Source organism: Lactuca serriola, chromosome 6 (genome assembly GCF_051521515.1).
Source record: "Lactuca serriola cultivar US96UC23 chromosome 6, Lser_US96UC23_V15, whole genome shotgun sequence".
NCBI classification, from domain to species: domain Eukaryota; kingdom Viridiplantae; phylum Streptophyta; class Magnoliopsida; order Asterales; family Asteraceae; genus Lactuca; species Lactuca serriola.
Genome location: NC_136413.1, coordinates 48537931 through 48548677, shown reverse-complemented (window position 1 = coordinate 48548677; position 10747 = coordinate 48537931). Strand labels below are relative to the sequence as shown.

The window sequence follows — 10747 nt, the reverse complement described above, 5'->3', positions numbered from 1 at the left end:
AGGACTCGGCGAGTCCAGTCAACTGGAAGTTGACTTTGACCAAGGAGTTGACCTTGGACCTGGGTTGGGTCAGTCAATTGACTAAGGGTATTTATGAGTGGCTAATCTATGTTTATGGATTTGTAGCTGGAGGATTACCGGTGCAGCTGCCAAATGTCTAGCAGTCAGACTTTCGGTAGCTGCTTTTCGAGGTGAGTTACCTTCCAGTAGCGGTGGGTCTACGGCCACAATGTCGGCCCACTAGTAGGAGTTGTATGATAGATGATTGTCTGTGTGATATTCATCTGAGGTTGCTACTACATGTGTTATGTTTATGTGTTAGTATGATATGTTGCTATGTGATATGTGTTATGTGGTAGCAGTAGGGGTGAAATAGTCCCCAGTATCCGGTCGTAAGGACCGAAGGGGAGGCCAGCACCCAGATATGCTAGGCAGTATCTGGTCGTGAGGACCGAAGGGGAGGCCAGCACCCATATATGCTAGGCAGTATCCGATCGGGAGGACCGAAGGGGTAGGTCGGGCACCCAGATATGCCCGAAAATATACGTATGTTATGTTATTATATGGTATGTGGTACAGTGGGGGAACTCACTAAGCTTCGTGCTTACAGTTTTCAGTTTTGGTTTCAGGTGCCTCTTTGAGTGTTTCAGCAGTTAGATGTGAGTCTCCTCACTATTCTCGTGGGTCGAAAGCACCAATGCCGGCCCACCAGGTTATGATATGTTAGATGTCTTTATGACTCTTGCATGGTATGTTGGGCTAGACCCATAGGTATGCTGGGCTAGGCCCATTTGTATGTTGGGCTAGACCCATGGATCAGGAAGGGCTAGGCCCATTGTATGTTATGTAGGTGCTAATTGTTTTTGTGACTTTTGCATTTGTATTATTGGGCTAAGCCCATTGGTTTGGCAAGGCTAGACCCAATGGTATGTGATATCTTGGGGAACTCACCAAGCTTTGTGCTTACGGTTTTTATGGTTATGGTTTTAGGTACTTCCGGTTCGAACGAGAAGGGTCCAACTTGATCGCAGTGTATCCACCCATGTTTCCACATTGTGATGATTTTGGAACTGTACTCTGATTACTGTTTTATTATGAAATACTTTTAAATGTTTGAACAAAAGATAATTGGTGTTTTGATTGTATTAAAAATGAAATTTTTACCTCATAATTTTTGGGTCATTACAAAAATATTATTTTATGTATTTCGTAATAGAATATGAAAAAGAAATTGCTTAAAATTTTAAGCAATTTTTAAGTCTTTAAGTTTTAGGACATACTTTTTGTTAAAATGTACGGGGCCTCTAAAATCTTACATCCGACCCTGAAAATAATACATTGACAGTTAAAAAAATGATATACTAAAACTAAAAGAGATAAAGGGAAGAAGTTGGACAATGTGATTAAAAAATATGTAATTCAAATAAAAATGATATGTAAATAAACTTTAACTTCCATCTTTTTAGACCGTTTTGTGTCATTCTCAAAACGGTCCGATTTTTTTTGGGATAAACTTTGAGATGATCATTTCTTTATTTGGACCGATTCCAGACGGTTTCGGACCTGTCCGTTCTTTTTTCAATCCGATCTCATTTTAGACCGGTTTGGTCTTGATTATTTTCTGGCTCCATTCCAAATCGGTGTTTCTAGTCATGTCTTTAGTAACTTACACATCTACTATAATAAATGAATGTTTTTTTTGCCACATGTCCTCTTCTTATTCATTTGGACACATGACATTTTCTAGAATTTTTAAAATTTCTATTTTCCACTTGTCATTTTATTGTATTAAATTAAAATTCCACATTTAATGTGTAAGGTAATATATATGTAAAGTATTTATTAGAAAAAGTTTATATATGTAATGTATTTAATACATTAAAGTATCATTAATTTTAATAATTCAAACTTTTTTCATTTTTCTTATAAATTCAAAAATTTCAAATTATTAAAATTATATATATATATATTTTTTAATTAAACCCATATAATTCATGGTCTCACACCTGGTGGACTAAAATAACGAGTAACGAGGCTTTATTAAAATTTTCGTGATAAATAATCATTGGGCTAAACCGAAAGAGTGGACTCTATTCATTTTCTTACCAGACTGAACTCAAGGCCTGATTCTATAGCATGGATCCGCAGGCTAAAGCATTCGATTGGGCCATCGGCAGATCGTCGCTAGCTTACTCGTCAAGCACTTTCCGCCTGGGAGAAAAACTCTGCGGGCACGATTGATCGAGCTCTGTGGTTCGGAGTTCCAACGACTGAAACAAGATCTGCCGGAATCCGGTAATACAGTTGACTCGTTCGAGTTTTCTTCACCACCGTAACATGGCGGATCCAGCGTACTCTGCCCTCAGAAAAATACTACTGGACGAGATCACGCCGGCGGTCATGGTTCTCCCTACGCCACTAGTAGAAGAACGATGCCAAAAAAATGGACTCTCATTTGTCCAAATGCTCACTCCGTTTTGCGTATTCAACAATATTGATGGTGAAACATACACACTTTACATAATTTTCTCATTTATATGCTTGTATTTCATATAAGAACTATTGGTATTTCACGCACACAAACGTTGGTGATCGATTCTATTCTGCCGTTTGTGTATTTTTCTTGGGGTTTCTGAGTTAATGAAGGGGTTATGTTGAAATTACTATGAACTCGGCGTGAACAATAAACTGTGAGTAGAGTATTGAAGAACATAGAGAATGTAATTCGAGGAGCAAAAACCATCTGATTATGTTGGATGTGATGATGTCGCTTGAATAATCTTACATTTCACTTCAATTTCGGCTTTAGCCTTTATTTCACTGGTTAGGTGCTGGTGTCCTTAGTCTATACTTTTCATTGTTTTGCAGTCCCTGTTCGTACAGCTAGTGATCAACCCTACAGGCTACAGAAGTTCAAATTGCGAATGTTCTATGCATCAGATGTTAGGCAACAAAATGTTGAGGTATAAATTTGTCTGTTTACATGCTCACAACATTCATCACATCTTACAATTCTCTCATATTAAGCAACTCATTTACTTCACAATTTAGCCATGTAGTGTTAGCTGTTTGATTTAAAACCTTTGAGCAGTTTTTCCTGAGAAATGTTTTTTTCATTCAAGTAGGTGACAAAGGAGCGGTTAAAACAGGTTATTACTGATGCAGGAAACAACGAGGATTCAGACTTGTACTTAGATCCATCACCTATAGAAACTATACCCATCTGTAAGTTTTTCATCTAATTATACTGTGTGAAAGTGTCAACACAGTTCCAAGAGTTTAAATTTATTATTTTTAAATTATTCATTTACTTGCCCCTTCAGCTTCTCAACCTGATTTTATACCAACATGGTTCCAATTTTTCAATAAAGAACTTGTACGCAGTGTATCCTTTTCAGATCATGAAGCCTTTGATCATCCTGTTGCATGTAAGTTTTTTAAAGTGCATTGTTTCTCATTTTCCCATTTAAATTACATGAGTTTAAATCTGTAATTATAATGAAATTTTCAGGCCTTTTGGTTGTTTCTTCAAATGACAAGGATCCTATCAACAAATTTGTGGAACTTTTTAACATGAACCAATTACCTCCCCTTCTTAATGATGGTGCAATGGATCCAAAGATTCCAAAAGTTTTTGTTTTGGTCCATGATAACCAAGATGGATCACCAGAAAGGTTTTTTTTTTCACTCCTTAAATATTAAATTTTATTTTGATGTAGAAAGAATTGAATATAAGTTTGAATTTCATAATTGCATGTGATACAGAGCAACAAAGATATTGGCAGAAATGAGAAACACATTTGGGGCAAATGATTGTCGTTTGCTTTGTATCAACTCCTTGCAAGGTGAAGCACTTGATCATGAACCAAATCCATGGGAATTTTATGTAAGTTAAACTCATCTTTTCATGTGATAAAATTTGTTTCCATCTTTTTATAAAGTAAAACTTGAATGAGTTGAAATTTTTTGACAGATGCCTAATGCTTCTCCTGATCAGCAACTTGGTCGTTTACTCAACAAAGAGGATGTGGATGAGGTTCTTTCTGGAAAAAAAAGAAATTTATTTAATGCTATATAATAATATAACCATCTGTAAATATAAACTCTTTTAACCTTTTTCAATTGCAACAGTTGAAGGATTTTGTTCGTGATCTATCATCCAAAGATATTATTCCTAACATGGAGCAAAGAATACGTGTTCTAAATCAGCAGGTTGTTTTTTCTGTAGATATTTATGACAAATTCTAGTTCCTTTGACAAATTCCATTTTTTTATTCAAAAATATTACATTTACTCTGAGATTAATTACTATTCTTAATTCCAAATCACTGTTATAGGTTTCTGCAACAAGAAAAGGTTTCAGAAACCAAATAAAGAACTTATGGTGGAGAAAAGGAAAAGAAGATGCCCCTGAGAATCAAAGTGTTAACATGTATGTCTTTTCGTTTAATAGTGAAAAACACTTATTAGTGTTCTTCATTTTCTTATTTTTTTGTTAATGTTTAAAGGTACACTTTCAGCTCTATTGAATCTCAAATAAGGGTATTGGGTGATTATGCCTTCATGTTACGAGATTATGAACTTGCTTTATCAAATTATCGCCTTCTATCCACTGATTACAAGCTTGACAAAGCATGGAAGCGATATGCAGGTGTACAGGTAGATATAGCTATGATTGTGTATTTCCAGAAATACCCTTCTGCTCCTTAAACTCATACTTATTTAATATCTTCAGGAAATGATGGGATTAACATACTTCATGTTGAATCAATCAAAAAAAGATGCTGAATATTGCATGGAAAACGCCTTCACCACTTATTTAGTAAGCCCCATATTTCTTTAAATAATTATTTGTTATAGTATAATTAATTAATTAATTTATTTATTTTATTCAGAGAATTGGAACATCAGGGAAGGGAAATGCCACACGTTGTGGTCTTTGGTGGGTTGAAATGTTGAAGGCAAGTGGTCAATATAAAGAGGCTGCTGGCGTTTACTTTCGTATCTCTGGTGAGGTAATAACTAATTAATTAATTAATTAATTCTCTTTTGTGAATAAAAATAATATTTTGTAAGATTTAAAAAAAAACTTTAATTTTGCATAGGAACCTCTTCATTCAGCTGTGATGCTTGAACAAGCATCTTACTGCTACCTTTTAGCCAAACCAATTATGTTAAGAAAGTATGGATTTCATCTCATTCTTTCTGGTGATCTTTACAAGAAATGTGATCAGGTATTTCAAATTTTGTTACTGAGTCATATCTTAATTCTTTAATAGATGATTTTGTTTTACTATTAGTACTTACTAGATAATTTTCATTATCGAATACCATATCTATCTATTTCTTTAGAGTAATATTACATTTTTGGTCCCTGAGAGTATCTGATTTTATCACTTTTGGCCCTTATTTGAGTTTTGTAACGTTTTTGGTCCTTGATTGAAAATAGTCACTTTACTTGGAAACAGGGACTGAAAATGTTACAAGAACCTCAACTAAGGACCAAAATTGTAATTTACTTTATTTTGTGTGCCTTTGTGTATCAGATAAAACATGCAATTCGTGCATACAGAAATGCTCTTTCTGTTTTCAAAGGAACAACATGGAGTCATATTCGGGATCATGTCCATTTTCATATAGGACAGTAAGTTTCTAACTTGGTTATTAAAAGGTCAATAAAATAGGCCGGATTTGTTGAAATTACGTTATTACCCCTCTCCTCTTTGGACACAGGTGGTATGCTTTTCTTGGAAGGTTTGATGTGGCGATGAAACATATGTTGGAAATTGTGGCTTGTAGTCATCAATCAAAGCCAATGCAAGAGTTATTTATGAAAAACTTTTTCCAGATTCTACAGGTTAGTATTGTTGATATTGACTTTTATTTTTTCAATCTTATTATTATTATACAGTTTGTCACACAAGTTTAATAAATAAACTTTTTGTTTTTTCTAGAAAACTGGCAAAACATATAAAATTTCACGACTTCAGTTGCCGATTGTGAATATAAATTCACTGAATATTGTTTCTGAAGATCATCGCACTTATGGATCACCTGCTGCTGTAAGTTCATTCGTCTCTCACACTCACACTCTTGCTTATTAAAATAAATATAATAATAATAATTAATAAACTTAAAAAAAATCCATGTCAACCATTTTTTTTCATGTAAATGGAATTGATGGAACTGAAAACAAAGGTTGAGGGACTTTAACAGTAATTTTTTTTTTCTGAGGGACTAAAGCTAACATTTTTGATAGTTGGTTAATAACTGAAGTAATTTGAAGTATTTAACTAATTTTGAAATATTTAAGAAACAGCAAAAGTTGTGAAGGAGTAAAGTGTACATTCTGGATAGTTGATTACTCTAATACAACTTTAACCTTTTATTGTGGTTGATGGAATTTGGAATATTTTACTAATAATAATATTTCAGAAACGGAAAAAATGAAACTTGAGTTGAGAAATATATTGATAAAAATTCAAGGATTAGTTCTCAAAAACAATATAATTATCATTTCTACAATAAAAGGTAACTTTTTTGTTGTTGATGACACAGGTGAGTGTTAAAGAAAGTATTTGGCAATCTTTGGAAGAAGAAATGGTTCCATCATTAACTAATGCTAAAACGACATGGTTGGATTTACAATCAAAGCTTCTCCCAAATAAACTCAAACAATCAAATGTCTGTGTTGCAGGAGGTATGAATTTCAGGTGATCAATTCTAGTTGGAAAATTTTTATTCCACAAAAAATAAAAAATTAACATAACATAATAAACTCTCCCTACACTATCAAAACAAGCCACTAATAATATATCATATGATGCTTCTTCTACTTGCAGAAGCACTTAAGGTGGAAATTGCCTTCAAAAACCCTCTCCAACTCTCTATTCCCATTTACAGTGTTACCCTAATGTGTGAATATTCACCAAACGAGACAATACCTGGTAACTTCACTATTTTTTAAAATTTGAATTTATACTAATCTGTAAAGATTAATTATTTAATATTATTATTATTATTATTATTATTTCACTTCTCAGATGCAAACAACTCATCTGTAGATCAAAGTATTGAAGACGAAAAAACAACCTCAGACGCATCTCTTTTTACATTATCCGAGGTCGATATGACATTGACAGGTGGCGAAACCACACTGGTGAGTTTGAGTTTGACTTTACAGTTGACCATTTTATTTATTTATTTATTATTTATATTTAACTTGTTTCAGGCTCAACTAAGTGTTACACCTATAAAAGAAGGCCGGTTAAAAGTAACTGGTGTGAGCTGGAAGTTATCTGATTCAATGGTTGGATTTTATGCCTTTGAACCGGATTTAATAAAAAAAAGAATTTCTAAAGGAAGAAGGAAAGCTAAACAGAATACAAATAAACTTGAGTTTTTGGTTATCAAGGTTCATACTCTCTCTTTTTAAATTATGCAAATTGAAACCAAGTTGCTATTTTTAATTTTTAATTTAAATTATTTTTTCTCTTTCCAGAGTCTACCCAGACTTGAGGGTATTATTAATAACCTCCCAAGTACAGTTTATACTGGAAATTTGCAACGTCTTTCACTCGAACTAAGAAACTCTTCAGAGATTCCTGTGAAGGTATATGCTTTCAATATTATTTACCTGATTGCCATGAAAATTTTCCCTCTTGTTTTCTCTTAATTAATTTCTTTCTCCTTCTACTGGCAGAATCTAAAGATGAAGATCAGTCATCCCAGGTTTCTAAACATAGGAAACCCTGAAAAATCAGATGTGAACTTTCCCTCTTGTTTGGAGAAAGAAAAAACACCTTCACAAAAAGACGCAGATCTCGACACCACTAAGAAATCCGATACCATATTCCATTTCCCTGAGGTCAGTTTCGTCATTTCTTCCAAACTTTATCATCATTTTTTTTCCTCATCTATAATTGATTTTATTTTATTTCTAGGATACAATAATTCACAAGGAAACTCCCTTTGTTCTACCTCTTTGGTTTCGAGCAGCAACTCCTGGAAACGTGTCTTTATATCTGACAATATATTACGAAGTTGAAGACAAATCTACTGCCATGCGATATCGCACTTTGCGTACACATCATATTGTGGAGGTGAATATAAAACAAAATTTATTTAATTAAATTGCGTTGGATTTTGTAACGATAAATAAAATCTTTTTTATAGGTTTTACCATCTTTGGACGTGTCATTCAATATCAGCCCATGTCCATCAAGATTACAAGAATATATTGTCCGAATGGATGTTATCAACAAAGGCTTAAAAAGTCTAAAGCTTCGTCAATTATCATCCGTTGGATCTGAATGGCAAATCTCCTTGATCGAATCCATTCAAGACATCATTCCTTCCGGAAATTTAGCTTCCGGTCAATCTCTTTCTTGCTTTCTTAAACTCAAGGTAATTAATTGATTAGATTACCTTTACACTACTTTTATTACTTTTTATTTTTTAATTAATTATTTCTTTCTACAGAATGCGAAAACAACAGAAACCGCTACAGATGTCTGGTTAGGCCGCATCGGCAATGAAGCCGTATTCGACACACAGCGAGCACCACTCGTCAATTTCCACCATTACGAACAACTCCATCAAAAAACATCACACAAGGTTCGATAATTTCTTCACATAAATCACGAAATTACGAAATTACCCCTTGACTTTTCATGAACCTATCAGGAACAGGAACACCAAAGCACAGTCGACTTCATGTTGATCTCCGAGATGGAAGAAACCGAAACCGAAAACAAACCTCCACAAATCTTTTCACATCATGCTTGTCATTGCAGGCAAGTCCGCAATTTCAAAAATAAAGTCATCTATATTTTCCAACATGATCTTGATTTTTATTTTTGATATTGTGGTATTGCAGTGTGGCAACGAAGAGACCGATATGGTGGTTATTGGAAGGGCCACGGATTATTCATTATAACTTGGCGAATTCCTTGTGCGAAACGAAACTCAAAATGACGCTTCACAATTCTTCAACTTTTTCGGCTTCCGTTCGTATCAATACCTTCGATTCTCCTCCCGGAAGCAGCTCATCTGGTAACAAAGTCGGCTGGCATGATATGACTAGTCCGCCGATTGAAATTAGGGTTCCGCCGCCGGAATCGGGGAAAGTGGTGGTGCTAGAGTCGGTGCCGCCTTTCATTTGGACGGGGTTGAGTACAACTCATGTTAAACTGGAACCGAATTCGACGACTGAGATCGGTTTACTGGTCACAACGTTTGCTCCGGGGACTTATGATCTATCGAATTACACGTTGCATTGGAATCTTGTGGGGTGTGATGACGTGAGGGAGAAGGAAGGGGTGTGTGGAGGGCACCCGTTTTATTTGACCATATTGCGAGAGGAGTGACCGTTTCTATTTTTCTTTTCATTAAAATGTTTTTTGTGTACTAATGATCAGTTGTAAAATTTGTTGTTCTAAATGTGTTTATAGAAACAAGATAGAAAAAGGTCGATTTGAATGGAAGGAAGGAATCAGATGAGATTATTTTTTTATTACGAGTTAATAAGAACAATGGAATGTTTCTAGTGTTGGAGCTTCAAGTTTTTGAGGTTTAATTGGTTTAGTAAGTGTTAGGTATTTGATAATCACGCAGCAATTATTATGTTCATATCAGTGGCATTTTCTACATTTGTCTGTAGACATTTGTGTTGCATACAAAAAGAAAGTAAAAGTACGTACGTCATCAGATTTTCGTATCTTGTAATTCATAGAGGTTATCTTATTAAATATCAGGATAATGACATCAAAACTTTTAGGATAAATTATACGAATGGAAAATGCCAACTATGCCCTATGAAATTTCTATGGTTTACACTTTTGATCATTTAATTTTTTTAAGTGGCTTTTTAAGGAAATAAATTTAGTTTTGTCGGTTCCAGTAGGTCCTTTTTGAGAAATCGAAGGGGTAACTTGGTTACCCCCTTATGCCACTTGAACCCATCACCGGGACTATACGGTCGGAACTGTTCATGTCACCGGCCACCATGGCAGGTGCTGACTGTTCTTGGAGATTTTTGAATGAGTTTTGAACATAAAAGAAAAGGGGTTACCTAAGATTGATGGAGGAGTAAGGAAAAATGATTGGAAGCTGCTTGAAGGTCGAAAAGAGATGAAGACAGGAGGGAAAATGGTGATTCTCGCCGGTTTTTCTTCTCCGGTGAACAGTGTCGATGGTCCTCTTTGCGGTCGGAGGCTTGCTTCAACTGACCATGGCAGTGGTTTGGTGGTGATTGGATCAATCTGCCATCAAAATAGAAGGAAGACGAGAGGATGGGTAGAAGAGGTTGCCCACAAGTTGGTTCCCTCATAAAACCATGAAAAAACTTAAGTGACTAAAAGGGTCAACCCTAGAAACTTCATAAGGCGTATGTGTCATTTTCCCTTATATGAATCGTCCCTCGCTCACATGTTAGAAAGCACGTTTAGTCCTTATTTTAAAAATTAACTAGGACCATCCCTGAGTTTGTTTTTTCTTACACATTTAGTCCCTCTAGACATAAAAAGACTATTTTACCCTTAACAATTTCTTTTTTAATTTTCTTTTATTCATTTATTAGTTTTACATTAAAAGGAAAAAAGAAAAAAAAAAGTATCTTCACCCCCCCCCCCCCCCCCCCCCTCCTTTCCCCATACCCGTTTCCCCATTTTCCTCTCTAACTATCGACGAACAGCAACCATGAAGTCGTCGACAACCATGAAGCAACCACCAACGAAATCTACTTAAT

General features: G+C 34.9%; 1 protein-coding gene across 4 annotated transcripts; it reads left to right on the top strand.

The window, feature by feature from the left end:
• Positions 1 to 2181: 2181 nt before the first annotated feature.
• Positions 2182 to 9562, top strand: LOC145058252 (Tetratricopeptide repeat (TPR)-like superfamily protein). Of its 4 annotated transcripts, none has more exons than XM_079006181.1 (27): positions 2182 to 2500; positions 2869 to 2963; positions 3126 to 3225; positions 3324 to 3428; positions 3512 to 3674; positions 3766 to 3886; positions 3974 to 4036; positions 4132 to 4212; positions 4338 to 4432; positions 4509 to 4659; positions 4736 to 4822; positions 4896 to 5015; positions 5106 to 5234; positions 5547 to 5644; positions 5734 to 5857; positions 5955 to 6062; positions 6559 to 6700; positions 6843 to 6947; positions 7044 to 7159; positions 7232 to 7414; positions 7502 to 7612; positions 7703 to 7867; positions 7944 to 8102; positions 8176 to 8406; positions 8482 to 8616; positions 8692 to 8795; positions 8879 to 9562. In XM_079006181.1, the coding sequence occupies exons 1-27, from the start codon at positions 2338 to 2340 to the stop codon at positions 9366 to 9368; spliced, it is 3744 nt and encodes a 1247-aa protein (XP_078862307.1). In that variant the 5' UTR covers positions 2182 to 2337; the 3' UTR covers positions 9369 to 9562. The 4 variants fall into 4 exon arrangements, with proteins under 4 accessions (XP_078862307.1, XP_078862308.1, XP_078862309.1 ...); XM_079006182.1 differs by having other exon boundaries at positions 2183 to 2500; positions 4521 to 4659; positions 8686 to 8795; XM_079006183.1 differs by having other exon boundaries at positions 2183 to 2500; positions 7065 to 7159; positions 8686 to 8795.
• The last annotated feature ends 1185 nt before the right edge of the window (positions 9563 to 10747 follow it).